This window comes from Amblyraja radiata, chromosome 15, assembly GCF_010909765.2.
Source record: "Amblyraja radiata isolate CabotCenter1 chromosome 15, sAmbRad1.1.pri, whole genome shotgun sequence".
Taxonomy (NCBI): Eukaryota; Metazoa; Chordata; class Chondrichthyes; order Rajiformes; family Rajidae; genus Amblyraja; species Amblyraja radiata.
Window position 1 is genome coordinate 9,051,342 of NC_045970.1, and position 20,698 is coordinate 9,072,039.

The 20,698-nt window shown below is 45.0% G+C and overlaps 1 protein-coding gene across 1 annotated transcript in view; it reads left to right on the forward strand.

The window, feature by feature from the left end:
• Window positions 1–20,698, forward strand: part of LOC116981653 (coiled-coil and C2 domain-containing protein 2A-like) — a 182,031-nt gene that overhangs the window by 69,670 nt on the left and 91,663 nt on the right. The window contains exons 16-18 of the mRNA XM_033034740.1: window positions 12,052–12,193; window positions 15,087–15,213; window positions 17,863–18,066. Of these exons, the coding sequence (XP_032890631.1) occupies window positions 12,052–12,193; window positions 15,087–15,213; window positions 17,863–18,066 (473 nt within the window). The remainder of the gene's footprint in view (window positions 1–12,051; window positions 12,194–15,086; window positions 15,214–17,862; window positions 18,067–20,698) is intronic.

Consider the following 20,698-nt stretch of genomic DNA (forward strand, 5'->3'; position numbering starts at 1 on the left):
ATTACAAAAGTTATGAAGGTTTAAAAAATCGTGAGATCACAGATTGGTCTTCTCGCCTGTCAGTCACCATGAAGGTAACGCCCCTTCCGGCACCCTCTGTTAATCACCGGACGGGGCGAGGAGAATAAAATCCCGGAGGCGGGGCTGAGTCCGCAAGCCATGCTGATTGAGTTCGCAAGCCGTGCTGATTGAGTCCGTGAGCCATGCGGAGGAGAACGACCAGTGACCAGCACCCGCTGTGAGTCCCCATCGCACCCCCAACCCCTTCCCCTCTGGTCCCCCTCGCTGGCTCCTGCCCCCTCCTCCGTAATACCGCACACTCCTCCATGGCTCTTCCCCATCTTTTCTCCAAGCTCTCTCCCCCCCTGCCCCCACCCCTTGTTATGGGAATAGCACCATTTGTGGTGCAGTACCGATGATGCAATATCCATGATCCACAAGTAGCCAAGATGGATCCTGAATTAAAATGGCTGAACCCAAGGCTCGAATGTAAAGCCTCTGTTAATTAGTTGTGTAGCTGTATTAGAGCAATTTACAGTAAGAAACACCAATATTAAAACATGGTGTCAGATCGGGGCCTGTTTCAGGATTCGTCGAGAATTTTGATTGGGTGCACGGCGACAGCAGACTACATTTGTGAGTGAGTACTACCGAGAGACGAGTGTGCGGCCTACATTGTTTCCATCAATTGAGGGGCGCATTTGTCAGGAAAATGGAGCAGTTAAAGCCCCATAGGCAAATGAATTTTGAGGCAAGGGACCTGCCAATGGAGTGGAGATAATGGAGGGAGGAGTTTGAGCTCTATGTTGATTTGAGCATGGCAGGGAAGGATGACAAGACAATAAGGAAACTCCTCATGTATCTAGTTGGACCGCAAGGGAGAGAGCTCTACCAAACGCTAGAGACACGGACACCGGAGGGCAAGAAGTTACGCTAGAGCAGGCTCTTGATGCTTTCGAACAGCATTGTCAACTCATGAGGAACGAGACCATCGACAGGTGTAGATTCCTTACGAGGAGCCAGGAAATAGGGGAGACTTTTGATTTGTTTTTAATAGAACTGAAGCTCTTAGCAGCTCATTGCGGTTTCAGAGAGTTGAAACATTCACTGAGACGGGATAGAATAATATGCGGCATAAGACATGACATGCTGCGGGAGAAACTTCTCCGAGAAACCTCACTTGACTAAGAAAAGTGTGTGAAGGCATGCCAGGCTTCAGTGCTTGCCAAGGCCAGAGTTGATGTCCTGTTAAGTGACCAATGACAAGATGTCTGTGCAGTGAGACGAGGGGAAAAGATACCATCCAACCATACAGTGCAAATACTGCGGATACAAACACGATAGGAAGAAGGAGAAATGGCCGGGAGAGTTTCAAATGCCATAAGAACGATCAAGATACATTTATTTGTCACGTACCAATTGGTACAGTGAAATGGGTGGTCACCATACAGCCATACGAATAATAAAGAGCACAGAACACGATAGACTTTAACACAGACATTCCCACACAGCGGAATCAAATTTTCCCACTGTGAGGGAAGGCTCTAAAATTCAGTCATCCTCCTCCGTTGTCCTTCCGTTGTTCACCCGTGGCCGGGGGGCTCCCGAACCCCTCACAATCGTCGCCACGGGCGGCCCGATGTTCAGGCCCTCATGGATGATGGAACTCCGACGTCGGAACGTGAGAACCACCTCAACGGTTTGGACATCTGAATCGGCCACATCCTCGGCCAAAGACCACAGGCCATGCTGGTCGGAGATTCAACGCTGGTGGCCCTCAGCAAAGGGCCCCAGGACTTCTTGATGTTGGACAGCGTCGCCCACGCTGGGAGCTCTCAAAACCCCAGCTCCGAGATGTTTAAGCAGCAGGCCCAGCACTCCGGAGCTTCAAACGGTGATCCTGGTAGGCATCCGCCCGCTCCGCGGTGAATCCAGTGCTGCGCTGCCGCCGCTGAAGCTTGGTTCGGTCCCCGGCAGGAAAGGCCGCACCAATCCAGTTGGTAGGCCGCACCAATCCAGTTGGTAGGCCGCGAGGAGGGGAGCGAGGACGCGACTTGGAGAATAGTTGCATCCTCGCCAGGAAGTGACTGGGAAACGGTTTCCCCCTTACCCTACCCCCCCTCCCCCACATAGAAAAACTAAAGAATCCTCCAAATCACACTTTTAAAACAGACTAAAAATAAAAAAAAGATTGATAAACAGACAGACTGTAGGTGGCGCCCCTACTGGACAAATCGCATTACATTTCAGATCATTTTGCATCACAACACATGGGAAAGCAGGTGCAACAGAAGAAAGAAATGAAAGGGGAAAAACCTGTGCATGCAGTGGTGGAAGTAGAGAGTTCCAGTGATGAGTATGATGACAGTCAAGAGGATGATGAAATTCACACAATGGAACTGCAACTAGAAGCAGTAAAAGCGGGAAGTGTGCACAGTGTTGAGACTCAATTCCCAAAGAAAATCTTTGCGACCATGATGCTGAAAGGGAAGGAAATAAAATTCCAGGTGGACAGTGGAGCCACATGTAACATAATTCCCAATATGTATGCAAAGGATGTGGATGAAACCAAGCAAGTATTGTCAACGTACAACAACACGACAATGGTGCCTCTTGGGAAAAGCAACGTGAGACTTGTGAACCAGAGAATGGAAGGAAATACAAAGTAGAGTTTGTAGTCTTGGAGGAAGACTACGTTCCAATCCTGAGAAGCAGGGCAGCCCAGCAGATGGGGCTCATCTCAGTGTGTAAAGAGAACATAATGATATTGAATGGCAGTGAAATCCCTCTGAGCAAGGAAAGACTGATGGCTGAGTATGCTGATGTGTTTGAAGGGACAGGTAAATTTGAGGGCAAGTACCATCTGCAGGTAGATGACAGCATAACACCGGTGATCCATCCACCACGATGAGTACCTGTAGCCTTATGGAGTAAGCAGAAAGAGGAGTTAGACAGACTAACAGAAGCTGAAATAATTGCCCCAGTAGAGACCCACACTCCTTGGGTATCCAGCCTTGTGTGTGTGGAAAAGCCCAATGGAAAGTTGAGAGTGTGTTTAGACCCGAGGGATCTGAACAAGGGGCTGAAAAGAAGTCCTTACCCAATGACGACGATTGAAGATGTCCTCACAGACCTGAATGATGCCAAGGTCTTTGGCACGTTTGGCGCCAAGAATGGGTTTTGGCATGTGGAACTGGATGATGAGAGTTCTCATCTTACGACATTTAACACACCATATGCCAGATATAGATGGAGACGCATGCCATTTGGTCTGTCCACGGCCCCTGAAGAGTTCCAGTGACGACAGAACCAAGTGTTGGAGGGCCTGGAAGGAGTGAGGTCTGTTGCTGACGACATCCTAGTGTTTGGGAAAGGAAAAACTGTAGAGGAAGCAGAAAGAGACCATGACAGGAAGGTCAGAGCTCTGATGGAGAGATGTTGTGACAGAAACCTGAAGCTGAACATAGAGAAGGCAAAGCTGAAGGTGAAGGAAGTCACTTTCATAGGACATAGAGTCTCTGCTGCAGGACTGAAACCCAAGGAAGGTAGAAGCAGTGCTACAGTTGCCTAACCCAACAGATGTCCAAGGAGTTCAGCGATTTATTGGGTTTGTTAACTACTTGAGCAAATTCCTTCCTGGACTAAGCGACCTATGTGAACTGCTATGCAAGCTGACACAGAAGGATGTAGTTTGGTGGTGGGCACAGGTGCATGACAGGGCGGTGATGGACATAAAGAAGCTAGTAACTGCAGAGCCAGTATTCAGATGCTATGATCCATCCAAGGAGCTGACAGTACAGGCCGACGCGTCAGAAACTGGACTTGGTGCAGCGCTGATGCAGGAGGGCCATCCAGTTGCCTATGCCAGCAGGGCCCTGATGGATGCGGAGACCAGATATGCACAAATAGAAAAAGAATTGTTGGCAGTGGTGTTTTGTCTAGAGAGGTTCCATGTGTACACATATGGAAGCAGTGGCAGACTGGCCAGGGTGTCAGCTTGCCCGATGGCAAGTGGGCCTCTGATGAAGTGATAGCAAGTGATGGCAAGTGGGCCCCTGTTAAATGATAGCATTGTAATTGTGGGTGGGCCCCCTTTGTCTCCTGGCAACCAATATTTTTAGATCCAGTCCGCCACTGTATGGAAGGCCAGTGAATGTGCAGTCAGACCGTAAGCCACTGGAGATAATCGCCCCAAAACCACTTCATCGTGCACCAAAGAGATTGCAGAGGATGCTGGTGAGGATGCAGACCTATGATGTGACAATAAGATAAAGATCAGGGAAGGAGATGCAGCTTGCGGACTGGCAGGACTGACAAGACCATGAGAGAACTGGAGACTGTAAACCTGGCAAGGCACATCACAATATCACACCCTCTGCTAAATGGCATAAGGGATGCAACAAAAAATAATTAGTATGCCGAGACTGCAAGAGATGATCAAACGAGGCTAGCCAGAGAACAAGAAGGATGTTGGCCCAGAACTTATCTCCTATTTCCTTGTGAGGGACGAGCTGAGTGTTGGAGATGACCTCATATTTTAAGGAGAGAGTGTAATCATCCCTAAAGCCAGGAGACGAGACATGATCACATGAGTACATGATTCCCCACATTGGTGTGAATGGCTATCTAAGAAGGGCAAGAGAATGTCTGCACTAGCCTGGAATTAGTGCAGAAATCAAGGACTTTATACAGAAATGTGAGACATGTCAAGCTCTTTCCCTTGAGCTTGACATGTCTCATTCCTCTGAAAGCTGGTGATCCAGTTCGAGTGAAGCCAACCGGTGACTGACATCAGTCCTTTGGGAAGGCTGTGGTTGTAGGCCGTGTGGCACAACCTAGAACTTATGAAGTCAGAGCCGAGGACAGCGTCACCTATCGTCTGAATCGGCACCATCTGCGGAAGACCAAAGAGCCATTTCATCGCGCTGATGTTGACCTGGATGACCTTGTGACTTCGCCTGAATCGGAGCGAGACAATCGGCCTATGAGCCGACCACCGATCCCCAGGGAGCATTAAACAATGGTTGACTGGGATGACCTGGTGACGACACCTAAACCGGAGCAAGACAAATCAACCTATGAGCTGACCATCGGTCACCAGGGAGCATCAAACCCTGACAACAAGATCTGGTGGATGCATTCGAAAACCACACTATCTGCAGGATTATGTGCCAAAATAAGGATAGAGCCTGTAGTTGTAGTTGATTATAGATTTAAAAGGCTATTAGGTTATGTTTAAAAAGTTAATGTTATATTGTTCTTTTATAGTTTGATATGCATAGTTTATGTAGAAGTAGTGGTAATAGCCATTTTAAGACTAAATAAATAATTAAATAAATAAATGGATGGATTGATGAATAAAAAGGGGAAAGGAAATGAGGAACCAGACATGTGTTCAAAGTTTAGATAATTCCGAGCACTGAACTGTCGCAGATCCAAGGAATGACAATTTGGAAGCTACCACGGAAAATGGACTGTCGGACACATGTTGGACTCGGTGAAATAAGATGTCACGGAAGAATTTAATTTAGTGTCTGTACATATGTGTTTTGTAAACAAAGGGGGTGTTATGGGAATAGCGCCATCTGTGATGCAGTACCGATGATGCAATACCCATGAGGCAGTAGCCAAGATGGATCCTGAATGGATGAACCCAAGGCTCAAGTGTAAAGCTTCTGTTAATTAGTTGTGTAGCTGTATTGGAGCAGTTTACAATGAGGAAACACAATATTAAAACACCCCCCACACCCCAACCCCCCCCCCCCCCCCTCCCCACACCCCTACCTTCCACACACGCCTCACAGCCCTCCCCCTGCCCACACACACCCCAAGCTCTCCCCCCACCCGCGTCTTTACTGCAGCTGTGGGAGGCTCTGGATGGTCCGACCCGGCCCGACCCAGTCCAGCCAGCGCAGAATCGCAGATGGCGCAGATGTCGCCAAATGGAAAGCGGAGCCTCCCGGCGGAGTACGATCAGTGAAGCAGCCAGCGAAGCAACCAATGAAGCGACCAGCGCCCGTTGTGAGTCCCCATCGCACCCCCAACCCCTCAGTCTGGTCCCCCTCACTGGCTCCTGCCCCACCCTCCCCCGTAATACCGCTCTCACCCCCATGGCACTTCCCCATCTTATCTCCGAGCTCTCTCCCCCCTGCCCCCACACCTCTCCCCCCTGCCCCCACACCCCAACCCCCCCCCACAGCCCAACCGCCCCCACACACCCCTCCCTCCCACTCACCCCTCCCTTCCACACATCGCTCACAACCATCCCCCTGCCCAACACACCCATCTCCACCCAAACCCTCCTGCCCACACACCCCTCCCCCCCCACCACCCCTCTGCCCACACATACCCCCCTCCCACACACCCCTCCCTCCCACACACCCCTTCCCTGCCAACCCCTCCCCTCACGACCCCTCCCCCCACAACCATTCCCCCCCACAACCAGTCCTTGTCCTCACCCCACAACACCACACCCCCCCCGCCCACACACCCCTCCCCCCCACAACCCTGCCCACACACCCCTCTCCCCTACTACCCCCCTCCCCCCAACAACCCCCCTCCCCCCAACAACCCCCCTCCCCCCACAACCCCCCCCCAACCACCCCCCTCCCCCATACAACCCCCACACTTCCTCTCCCACCCCACACCCCCCCCCCCCACCACACACCCCCCCCCCCCCACCACACCCCCCCCATGGTGACTGGGGCTCAACGGGCCCCACTTCGTCTAGTACACAGTATTAACCTTCTCCTTTTCCACCTGTCCATTGCAGCTTCCCAGAATATCTTTCTCTAAGTTTTTTTCAGAAGGCATCTCAACAAATCGCCTCAATCACATTGTGCAGTAGTGTTCCACATTCTAAACATTGAGTCAAACAAAATTCTTATTTCTTGTTGAATTTACAATAAACCCCCACAACCCCTCCCCCCACAACCCCTCCATCTGTACTTCTTGCTGCCTCAAGAAAAAAGCTAACCTCATCAAGGACAGCTGACATCTCTTTCTCCTCTCCTGTTGGGCAGAAAATACAAAGTTTGAAAGCACTTATCACCAGATTCAAGAATAGCCATCCCTACTGTTATCAGAATCTTGAAGCGGCCTTGTGTTAAGGATGAATACAGAACTTCCAATCTGCCTTGTTACTGACCTTGCACAATTTTAACTGCAATTTCTGCGTAGCTGTAACACTTTATTCTGCACTCTGTTTATTGTCACTTTTGCACGACTTTGATGTACTCATGTATAGTCTGATTTCCCTTGGTAACATGCAGCACAAATGTTTTCACTGTATCTTGGTACATGTGATAATAGAAAAGCCCATACTAACATCAGTACGGTTTTAGTGTGTATTGTAAAGGTAGTTGTACAATCTGGTTTACAGCAGATACAGAGACTGTTTGATCAGTTCCAGGGGAATTCCTTTGGCAGTTTGTAGCCTGAGGATGCTGTTGTCCCTCAGAAAATTAGTATCTCTCCTCCTACACTGATTCTCATTTCTGTCTTCCGCCAATTATTCCAGATTGCATCCATGACAAGATGCAGCAGTAAAGCAGTCCCTGTTTTGACTCAACTTTATCATGAGTGACAATAGGAGCTTTCCATGAACTTGGCAGCAGGTACAGGTGGTGACACAGCATCATACTAATAGTGTCATAAAGAAGTAAGAAAAATAAAGATGGTCACTTAAAAATCACAGCAATGTCGTAGCATCATTCATGGTTTTATTTGATTTGTGAATTAAATAAAAAAATTTCGTCATTCTTTTGTGATGAAAAGAATCACTCATACTGTACAAAGTATGACAATTTAATGCAAAAACAGAGACGTGATACAGTATCTTACAACATCTTCGCCCAAAACACAAACTTATAAGAACAGAGCCAATAAAGTTGAGATGAACTTATGATCACTTGTAGCACTTACGCTTTATAACTTGAAGCTCAAATCCAGTGGTACATAACAGGAATGTACGCAGCCTCAGAAAAAATAGCATGCTAGAGCTGCCCAACATTGGACAAGCCCTTCAGCCCAATTTATCTATACCTTGCAGCTCTTCCTCCACCAAGGCCTGATGGAGAACTGTGGGAACGTACATGTCTGACCATAATTCTGCATAAGGGACTGGCTGGCATGGCAATTTTTTATTCTCTCATTTCATCCGAGGGGTCCTGGATGTTTGGTTTATGTGTACAAGGGCACTACACAATCCTAGATCTTGTTACTGATTGCAATGGGACAAATTCCCATTTACTCTTTATTTTTTTACTATACATTTGCTTATTCATACAAAAATGACCCCTTTACAGCTTGAAGCTCAAATCCAGTGGTGCATACATGGAATGAAGGCATAGCTTAAAAAAATAGCAGCAAAGAGCTGAACAGTTGTCAACACCGATCAAGTTGCATGACCAAGCTTGCCTGTGCCTGGCCCATTATCCTCCAAACATTTCCTATCCACTTACCTGTCCATGTTTCTTATAAATGTAATTATACCTCTCTCCACCCAGGTCATTCCATACAGGCACCACCCACTGTGCGAAAACGTTGCCACTTGGATCTCTTTTAAATTTCCGCTCTTAACTTAAATCTATCCCCAACCATTGGAAAAGATATGTTTTTACCTTACCTTTTTCTCATGTTTTTTTTAACATCTGTACAGTCACCCCTCAGCCCCCCATGCTCCAAAGAATAAGGACCCAGCCCTTCCAGCCTCTCCTTATAACTCAAATCTCGTAAATATTTTTTGCCTATTTTCTAGTTTAGTGATATCCTTCCCATAGGTGGGGCTACCAGAATTACACATTTCTCCATATGTGGTCCTACCAACATATTTTACAACTGTAACATAATGTTCCAAATTCTCACCTCAGCACGTTGACCGACGATGATAAGTGTGGCAAAAACCTTCTTTACCTGTCTTCTGTGTTGTCAACATCATGGGATAAGGTTTTCCTTCAGCAGTGGTTCAGGGTCCGAATGAAACCACACCTGGAATATTGTGTGCAGTTTTGGTCTCCAAATTTGAGGAAGGACATTCTTGCTATTGTGGGAGTGCAGCGTAGGTCCACAAGGTTAATTCCCAGGATGGCGGGACTGTCATATGCTGAGAGAATGGAGCGGCTGGGCTTGTATACTCTAGAATTTAGAAGGATGAGAGGGATCTTATTGAAACATAGAAGATTATTAAGCGATTGGACACACTAGTGCAGGGGTTCCCAACCTTTTTTGTCCCGTTTACCCCTGGCAACTTTAATAGCACATAACAATGTTATTTCACTTATTTATGAACAACTAATGATGAACAGATTATACCAGAACCAAACACAGTCAGTCAATGATAAAAAATATGTACAAATCTAGAATCAACAAATTTACCCCCTGGGTAGGCAAAATTTATGCCCTGGGGGTAAATTTACCCCACGTTGGGAACCCTTGTGCTAGAGGCAGGAAACATGTTTCCGATGTTAGGGGAATCCAGAACCAGGGGCCACAGTTTAAGAATAAGTGGTAGGCCATTTAGAACGGAGATGAGGAAAAACGAACCTGTGGAATTTTCTGTCTCAGAAGGCAGTGGAGCCAATTCTCTGGATGCTTTCAAGAGAGAGTTAGATAAAGTTCTTAAAGATATGGCGGATTATGGCGAAAAGAGCCGAATGGCCTACTCCTGCACCTATTGCTTCGACAATAGGCAATAGGTGCGTTACCATTTACTGCGCAAGTCCTGCTTTGGTTTGTTGCATCAAATGCAACACCTTGCATTTATCCGGATTAAACTTATCTGCCATTCCTTGGCCCAGTCAATCAAGATTCCAATGTAATTGTAGATACCGTCTTCATTGTCCACTATACACCCAATTTTAGTGTCATCCACAAACCTAATCCCACCATCTACATTCACATCCAAATTGTTAATATAGATAATAACAGTGGACCCAGCGCCAAACCCTGTGACAGGTTACTCATTACAGGTATGCAGTCTGAAAGCAACCCTCTACCATCACCCTCAACTTCCTACCATCAAGCCACCTTTCTGACCAGCTTTTTTTTAGTCATCTGTTGTGACACTGTCATTTCATCATTCAGATGATAGGTTCTATCTTCAGGGCTACTGCTGAGTTCATGATGTTCGATAAGAGAGCAAGACTTCCATTTTTCTCAGGTGTTTGGTTTCCTTCCAGAGTAAGCTATCATTGAGGCTATACAGATGCCAAAGAGAAAATCACTTGAAACTACCATCAGTTGACAAAAGTAATAGAATATGCGAGCAGACAAGAATAAGACACACAAGAGTTTGGGATGTGGGAGGAGACTCAAATAGCTGAAGGAAACCCACATGGTCACGGAGATAGTGCAAACTCCACACGGACAGCATCCTAGATCACGATTGTACCCAGGCCTCTCGTACTGTGAGCCGCTCTTCCAGCTGCATGGATTGTCACCTTGTCGTGGTGGAGAAGCTTGTGTGGACCTGAGATCCTGAGAGCGATGCCGTCTGGAGCCATGCTCCTGGTAGGGTCACCCATGGCGGTAAGATCAAGGGGGAGGTCTCTGATAAAGAGCAATCCAACCAAGACCTCAATGGTGGAACAGGTGGAGGACGATGGCTGACCTTAGTGGAGCGTCACAACGGCCGGGAAGGTGGATGAAGGCTGCGGCAGAAAAGGGTCTCCGGTCGTCTTGGACTCCATGCCACCGGATCCTGACCAAGATCTGTCAAGAACCGTGGGGTGGCTGCCTGTGCACCAGTCTCCCCACGTTAAAGTCACACACAGGCGTCCTCCATTTAGCACCCTGGAGGGGTGAAGGAAAACACCAAATGCAAACCTCCACTTCCTTGTGGCTATTACCTTATTCAGGAAAGGCGAAGACTGGATCATGGCGGAATATGTGGTGGAGACCACCATTTGGCGGTCCAATGGGTAGGAAGGTGGACCCAACAAAGCGTCGTGGAGCGCAATTAGGGCACAATGTTCATGCAGAACACTGGTGGCCAACCACTGTATCCTGACCTATCGCCAGCCGTCTTGACTATGTCTTGCCACTGGATCCAGATAGGCCGGGATGAGAGAGTGAGGCTGACGATTTGCGCAACTCTCCCTCACTTTAATCCAAGTCCAGCGCATGTCATGACTTCAGGACCCGTTCCGCCTAACTGGGCGAAGCAAGATCACCATAGGAGTGCGTGCAGCTTAGAAGAAGCGCGCCGCAGACACTCAGAAGAAACGCAGCATGCGCAAGACTCGAGCCACTTCAACTGCAGCACCCACCCAACTGTGTCCCATATGCAGGCGAGCATACCGGGCCCGGATCGGTCTCCCCTGTCACCTCCGGACCCACAAACAAAAACACTGAAGTCATGGTCTTCTTCGACTACGAAGGACGAACAACAACAACCAGCTGCACCACTGGGCCTCATTGACGTGTCAATAATTAAGGGGAAAAAATTAAATGTGAAGTTGGAAGGAGAAAGTTTATCTTACTATAAACCCTCAAAGTACAAGGATGTCAAGACAGCAAAACTCTAAACTACACCTCATTGAAGGCTAATGTTTTTAGAAACTCAAAATCCTATTAATAAAATGTTGTATGGTGCAGTCAAAGATTAATGTAAGTGTTTTCCTGGAAGCTGTTAAGGTGACACTACATATATTTCTTCATCTGGGTTTTTCTATATTCGTGCTGTGACTGTCATGACATTGCAATTTGCAGCATGCCTTTATATTAGGAAGGTCATAGAGGTTCTCAACTTGAATTCATCTCTAATATATCTATCAATATGTACATTGAGGGCTTGTCAGGATTGTAGAAAGCATAACATTAAAATAGGCACAGCACAACTGATTTCTACACTAGTACCTGGTTCTACCAGTTTTTTTCCTTCAGATCCACTTTTTCTTAAATTTTATGCATGACGTTGACAAGGGTTTTAGAGGGATTTCAAGATCTGATATCTGAGGAATTATCTGTCATGACTATGATAAATGAAATATGTGTAAGCCAAAAGTTTAATATTTTGCCCAATCTAACAATTGACTTATTTTCTATGGGTAGATACACCGTTTCTTTTAGATGGGAAATCTGAAGAGTGTTTGTTGACATCTGGAAGATTACTGTATGCTGTATCATGGGGAATAGATGAGAATGGCACAGCCCTTGCACCTCCAGCACCAAAGCCAAAAACCTATAAAGAAAGGTAAAGAGTTGTGGACCAGATAAAGAATGGTTTTAATTTAAGTGGAGACCACTATTTAAATTTAATGGTATTTTGGAAATGTGATTTCCTCTATTAGTTTTTAATTCTTTTTCACTCTGTTTTTCAATAAAAACAATCCTTTGATGGATCCAGCATTGGTTTTAAACTAATGAATGTCAATTATTCATTTTTTTGAAGAATCCTGTGGTCCTTTTTGAGAACCATTTTCTTTGATTAATTTATTTTGTATCTTTACTAATAAATACCAATAAAGGAAATAATATTGTTATTTTGCAGTTGGTATTCATTTGTAATAATTATGATATGGTGCATAATTTTTAGAAAGGAGTGAATTAAATAAAAACAAAAATAATCAAGCAGAAGTCTTACAGGCCATCCTGTCCATCCTCAGTGTACACCAGCATCTGCAATTTGTTCTTACACACAGAATCCTGGGGAAACTGGCATATCAGAAGCATTTGTGAAAAGAGAAATCTGGACAACATTACAGGCTTTATTGGAAAAGTGCAGGAAACAAAGAGTGAGAGGTTAGAGCAGAAGAATTAAAGTGAAAGGCAACTGGAAACTCAAATGTCTCTCTGCAAACTGAACACAGATATTCTACAGAGCATCAACCCCACTTAAGTTTAGTTTCTCCAAGGTGGAGGAAGGCACCAGAATGCAATGTAATGTGCCATATTGGAAGAAGAACAGGTTGCTTGATCTTGGAGGTAAGTTTTGGTCCTTGGATTGTAGGAATCAAAAAGTTAGACTTGAACCCTTTGCAGATTCATGAGACTATGAGAAGGTCGTGGGGTCGTCTAAATGGATGAGTATACAAGGGAACCATGGAAGGAACAGGAGGGAGGACAGTATAACAATTATATATGGTGAATGATTGAAGGTGAAGGCTATTGAGGTGGACAACGTGAATCCTGTCATGGCTCTGACTGGATGGAGAGGAGGTAAGAGCAAAAAGTGGGAAATGGAAACAGTCTTGAGAACCCTGGAAGGGAATTCATCGATAAGAGAAAAAAGGAAAATCTCGTAAGCCTTGGTGTGAAAGGTATCATTCGAACAGATACAAATAGAGTCAAATAAATTGGATGAGCATAATAAATGCCTTGCAGAGAGTTGAGTGGGAGGAGATATTGTACAGAAAATATTGGGCTATATCTGACCACCCACCCTGATGTTTAATCCGGAAGTGGCGGCGCTGTGAAACGGCTGCGGCTCGCCTGCAGTCTGTCTATTTTTGCTTTTTTGTGTTGTTTTTTTTTGGTCTTGTTCAGTTAAACTTTTGGTTATTAGGTTGTGTTATGTGTGGGGGGGGGGGGGGGGGTGGCTGAAACAGGGCTTTCTGTCTCTCCCTTCAGGGGAATGCGACTTTTTTGTCGTATCCCCCTTCTCTTCCCCGTCTGAGCTGAGGCCTAATGGCAGAGCTGGCGGCCTCCAACCTGCGACCGACCTCGAGGCTCCGGAGGTTGAGCCAGCCAGGACTTACCAACGCGAGGCTGGCTGTCTCCGAGCTGCGGCGGCATTCAGGCAGCGGCACGACTCGGCGCTCTGGTGATGGCGGACGGCGCGGGGCTAAGACACTCCCGTGAGGGCGACCCGGCTCCTGGCTAGAAGGCACTCCCGTGAGGGCGGCCCGGTGCGGGGCTAAGACGCTCCCGTGAGGGCGGCCCGGTGCGGGGCTGAGACACTCCTGTGAGGGCGGCCCGGTGCGGGGCTGAGACACTCCCTTGCGGGCGGCCCGGTGCGGGGCTGAGACGCTCCCGTGAGGGCGGCCCGGTGCGGGGCAGAGACGGTGCTCCGGTGGCTGAGGCGGCGTTCTGGTGGCGGCGACCTGAATCCGGGGCTCGGCCGCGGGCCAGTGGATGACATCGTCGGGAGCTCGCGGGTCACAGGCTGGTGCCTGTTTTCCGGAGCTCCCGTGGCAACAACTGAGTCCGCTGGACCACCCCCGGGCCGCGGAGTTTGAACCGCGGGACTGACTTACTATCGCCCGGTGGGGTATCACCTCAGCGCAGAGGGAGAAGAGGAGGGAAGAGACAGTAACCCTAAGACTTTTGCCTCTATCACAGTGAGGAGGTGCTTGGTGAACTCACTGTGGTGGATGTTAATTTGTGTTTATTGTGTGTTGTTTATTATTACATGTATGGCTGCAAGCAACGACATTTCATTCAGACCGAAAGGTCTGAATGACAAATAAAGGATTCAATTCAATTCAGCAGTGTTAAATCTCAGTAAACGGAGCTGAGGGTGGCATACATTTTAACTCCAGCGCTTTGAGCACAGCCCCATTTCATCTGAGTGGAGTCACTGGAAAAATGAAGGGTTTGTTTTTGAGTTTTATTTTGTCTTTTACTCGATTTATGTCAGTAAAATGCATTTTTAAAGACTGGAAAGTTTTTTAACTTTAGTTCATTTTAATTACTTACAGATAAATCTATTTCAACTGTTTTTAAATATCTCACACTAAAACTGCCAATGATTAGCAGCAAATTTTAGTTTGCAGTATACAAGTTGTCAATACAATGCTGTATTGTTATTTCAATGTTTCCTTCTGTGTGCTGAATTTATCAAACAACATTCAAAATACCACAAATTGTAATCATGAGAGCTAGAGTCGGAAGAATATAGGAAATTCGCAAATAAATTTGGCATATGGATCATGAATTGTTTTATGAACCTTGCACCCTTTACTTGATTTACAACATGGCTATACCAAAAATCCCTAGAATGCAGCTCCAAATTTTTTAAATCAAATTTTGCTGGAGCCAATACTCAGAGGAAACTTTCATATTGTAAAAATTGGTTTTGTGAGTGGAATAATGTGTGCAATGAAACAAATGTGACTAATTAACTTTTCTTTTCCATTTAATTTCAGCATGGATGCTATTGCCTCAATTGGAATGTCTCGGATAAATGATTTGCAGAAACTTGCCAAGTGGGCAAAAAAAGCCAGAATTGATCCCAATGATCCCCAGAATTTAAACTTGATGCATGTAATTAAGGTTAGTGTAAATTGAGAATATGTTGGCTGATGAAGCAGAATACTGTAACTATACATATATTTACAAAACATATTATCCATGATTGCCTCGAAATTCCAGTGCTCCTGAAAGGGGGTGCAGAATTGCATTAACGCAGAAGAACTGGTCATTTTGGCTGATGTCCCGCTGTTTTGACACCACTTATGATGGAGATCTAAGGCCAGGATCACAGATTAAAAGTCATTTCATATACTTGTACTTGAAATTGTGCCCAATCTCCCCATATTTCTGCAGCCTGGTTTAGGAAGCTGATCCAAGCTTGGTTGTGCACGTGGTCTGTAAGGCTTGGGTAATAGAGCTGCTACTCATACTCCAGCAACCCAGATTCAATTCTGATCTCCTGCTACTGTTGGCATTGAGTTTGCATGTCATAGAAATCATAGTCATATATCACAGAAAGATGGCCAAACATCAATTACACATTTACATTGATCCCATTTGTAATTCTTCCCACGTTCTTATCAACTCCCTCCAAACCACATGTGCCCATGTACGTGGGTTTCCTCCTACATCCCAAAGATGTGTGAGATGGTTGGTTAATTGGCCAATGTAAATTGCCACTACTATGTACAGTGCCCTCCATAATGTTTGGGACAATGACCCATAATTTATTTATTTGCCTCTGTACTTCACAATTTGAGATTTGTAATAGAAAAAACCCCACATGTGGTTAAAGTACACATGGTCAGATTTTTGAAAAGTTTTTTTTTATACATTTTGGTTTCACCATGTAGAAATTACAGCTGTGCTTATACATAGTCCCCCCATTTCAGGGCACCATAATGTTTGGGATACATGGCTTCACAGGTTTTTGTAATTGCTCAGGTGTGACTGGCAGGCCAAGGAAGACCTCCACAGCTGATGACAGAAGAATTCTCTCTATAATAAAGAAAAATCCCCAAACACTTGTCTGACAGATCAGAAACACTCTTCAGGAGTCAGGTGTGGATTTATCAATGACCACTGTCTGCAGAAGACTTCAGGAACAGAAATATAGAGGCTACACTGCAAGATGCAAACCAATGTTAGTCGCAAAAATAGGATGGCCAGGTTACAGTTTGCCAAGAAGTACTTAAAAGAGCAACTACAGTTCTGGAAAAACGACTTGTGGACAGATGAGACGAATATTAACTTATATCAGAATGATGGCAAGATTAAAGTATGGAGGGGAGAAGGAACTGCCCAAAATCCAAAGCATACCACCTCATCTGTGAAACATGGTAGTGGGGGTGTTATGGCCTGGGCATGTATGGCTGCTGAAGGTACTGGCCCACTTATCTTCATTGATGATACAACTGCTGATGGTAGTAGCATAATGAATTCTGAAGTGTATAGACAGATTCTATCTGCTCAAGTTCAAACAAATGCCTCAAAACTCATTAGTCGGCGGTTCATTCTACACCAAGACAATGATTCCAAACATACTGCTAAAGCAACAAAGGAGTTTTTCAAAGCTAAAAAATGGTAAATTCTTCAGTGGCCAAGTCAATCACCCGATCTGAATCCAATTAAGCATGCCTTTTATATGCTGAAGAGAAAACTGAAGGGGACTAGTCCCCATAAAAGCATAAGCTAAAGATGGATGCAATACAGGTCTGGCAGAGAATCACCAGAGAAGACACTCCGTAACTGTTGATGTCCATGAATCGCAGACTTCAAGCAGTCATTGCATGCAAAGGATATGCAACAAAATACTAAACATGACTACTTTCATTTACATGACATTGCTGTGTCCAAAACATTATGGTGCCCTGAAATGGGGGTCCATATATAAACACCACTGTAATTTCTACATGGTAAAACCAAAATGTATAAAAATACCCTTTAATAAAATCTGACATTGTGCACTTTAACCACATATGTTTTTTTCTATTACAAATCTCAAATTGTGGAGTACAGAGGCAAATAAATAAATGATGGGTCTTTGTCCCAAACATATGGAGGGCACTGTAAGTGACTAATAGAATCCACGACAAGTCGATGAGAATTGAATTTTGAATTTGAATTTGATTCCTTTATTGTCATTCAGACCTTTTGGTCTGAACGAAATTTCGTTGCCTGCAATCATACACAATAATAATAAATAACAAAACATACAATAAACACAAATTAACATCCACCATAGTAAGTTCACCAAGCACCTCCTCACTGTGATGGAGGCAAAAGTCTTAGTCTCTGTCTCTTCCCTCCTTGTTCTCCCTCTGCGCTGAGGCGATCCAGGCTGAAGATGCCGCCCTCCAGTCCAGCGGACCTCCGTGGTGAAGATGGAGAGGATGAAAAATAGGATTAGTGTAATTGTGTACTTGATGGTCAGCATGAATAATAGGCTTAAGGCCATGTTTCCATTTGGCACAACCTTCTCTGCACAACTTTATATTAGTACAATTGAAATGAATTAATTAGAAATGGTTGGAAGCGTGGTAAATTAATTTAAAGTATCGTGTTGTTAAACAAATAAGCATTCTGTGATTAAATTTCTAGGGAATTAATATTTATTTGAAATATTAAATGAAATATTATCTAAACCTGCATCACATCGGGTAACATAACTTATCTTTAAAACAAGATTAGATTCTAATGTGTAATTTGTACTTCTGCTCTTTCTGACAGTATGCCACTGAGGAGGATCAAAATGTCCCAAAATACTTTAGGTTACAGCAAATGCAAGATGAGTTTAACTTTATTACAGATGAAAAATTGGAGCAGTCTAGACGGTTTCGTCTTCTGATGCATAGAAATTCTGGAGTTCCTGAATATTGTTGCTATAAGCAAGTGCCGCCATATGAAAGAGAGATACCAGAGCATATTTTTGAGGTTAGAAACTGAATTATCTTTCAAAATATTAAAGTGCTACATTGGTAGAAAAATGCTTATAGCATAACATAGTGGTGCAAAATGTGAAGGACAATGTGAGAAGTTAACTAAGCATGTTATAACAAAAATAGCAGAAGCTCTGATCACCAAGTTTCAAGTATCTTCAAGCACATGCAGCGGATCTGGATATAGCTTCAAGTACACAGGGAAAAAACAGAAGCAACAATAATCCACAGAAATTTGATCCATGTACATAGAACACCAAATGTTAGGAAACTTTTACGATATAATCATAAATGTCACTGCACATGTGATCTTTATGTGCAGAGGATCTGAAATACAAGGAGATAAAGGTTATGTTACAGATATACAAAACCCCAGTTCGACCCTGCCTTGAGAACTGTGAATAGTTCCACACATGACAACTTACTATTGACCATAGGAGAATACTGTATTTGATTTACCATGATAATATTCCAAGGGTTACATTCTAAGAAGTCAAGCCCGTACGAAGCTTTTCAAAAAGGAGGGTGGCATGACAGGATTACAAAAAATGTAATGTGAAATAATGTGCGCGCTGCACACATCACGAGCACGAAGCGTGAAGTCCCTTGATGCCAGGGTTTTTAGATGCTCCCTGATGCATTCTGAGCCTTATTTTGGAACATTTTTGCACCAATTTTATGACCAATATTTCAGAAATTAATTAGGAACCTGAGAGGTAGCTTTTTCACACAAAGGGTGCTGGGTGTATGGAACGAGCTGCCAGAGGAGGTAGTTAAGGCTGGGACTATCCTACTGTTTAAGAGACATTTGGACACGTACATGGATAGGACAGATTTAGATCGATATGGGCCAGACGCGTGCGAGTGGGACTAGTTTAGATGGGACATGTCGGTCGGTGTGGGCAAGTTGGGCTGAAGGGCCTGTTTCCACACTGCATCATTCTATGACTAAAAAGTGAAGAAGAAAAATGCATGTAGATAAGTAGAGCAGATTTGAAAGAGGAGTGAAATGTAAAGGCAGAGAGAGGTTTATGGGTGGAAAGGAACATAGGAAAGGAGGGGGAAGAGTGGGCTTGGGCAGATGGGTGAAGGGAAAATAGACCCTCTGGAGAAATGGTATAGATTATATTTCGGGCCGAGACCGTTCTTCAATAATATTCATGGAGTGACATGCATAGACATTCCTGAATGTTACCCAAACCATCGTGAGCTACTTTGTTACGGTACTTAATAATAATAATAATAATAATAATAATAATAATAATAATATCTTTTATTGTCATTGCACGTCAGTGCAACGAGATTTAGTGTGCAGCTTGCCCTCTCCTATAACATCTCTGCTGCCTTGGGTGATGCAGGACAGGACACAAGCTTTGGGACACAGTGTGAAGCTGTCCCAGCATGGTAAAAACCTGGATGGAGTGGATTTGGAGAGGATGTTTCCACTAGTGGGAGAGTCTAGGACCAGTGGCCACATCCTCAGAATTAAAAGACATTCCTTTAGGAAGGAGATGAGCAGGAATTTCTTAAGTCAGAGGGTGGTGAACTGTGGAATTCATTGCCACAGACAGCTGTGGAGGTCAAGTCAATGGACATTTTTCAGGAGGAGATTGATAGATTCTTGATTGATATGGGTATCAGAGGTAAAGGGGAGAAGGCAGGAGAATGGGTTTGAGAGGGAAAGATAGGAGTTATAGAGTGATACAGTGTGGAAACAGGCCCTTCAGTCCAGCATGCCCCATCTGCACTAGTCCCACCTGCCCACATTTGATCCATATCCCTCCGAACCTGTCCTATCCATGTACCTGTCTAACTGTTTCTTAAATGTTGCGATAGTCCCTGCCTCAACTACCTCCTCTGGCAGCTTGTTCCATACACCTACCATCCTTTGTGTGAAAAACATACCCCACAGATTCCTATTAAATCGTTTGCCCTTCACCTTAAACTTATGTCGTCTGCTCCTCGATTCACTTACTCTGGGCAAAAGACTCAACCATATCTATTCAAATCATGATTTTATACACCTCTGTTAGAAACATAGAAACATAGAAACATAGAAATTAGGTGCAGGAGTAGGCCATTCGGCCCTTCGAGCCTGCACCGCCATTAAATATGATCATGGCTGATCATCCAACTCAGTATCCCGTACCTGCCTTCTCTCCATACCCTCTGACCCCCTTAGCCACAAGGGCCACATCTAACTCCCTCTTAAATATAGCCAATGAACTGGCCTCGACTACCCTCTGTGGCAGGGAGTTCCAGAGATTCACCACTCTCTGTGTGAAAAAAGTTCTTCTCATCTCGGTTTTAAAGGATTTCCCCCTTATCCTTAAGCTGTGACCCCTTGTCCTGGACTTCCCCAACATCGGGAGCAATCTTCCTGCATCTAGCCTGTCCAACCCCTTAAGAATTTTGTAAGTTTCTATAAGATCCCCTCTCAATCTCCTAAATTCTAGAGAGTATAAACCAAGTCTATCCAGTCTTTCTTCATAAGACAGTCCTGGCATCCCAGGAATCAGTCTGGTGAACCTTCTCTGCACTCCCTCTATGGCAATAATGTCCTTCCTCAGATTTGGAGACCAAAACTGTACGCAATACTCCAGGTGTGGTCTCACCAAGACCCTGTA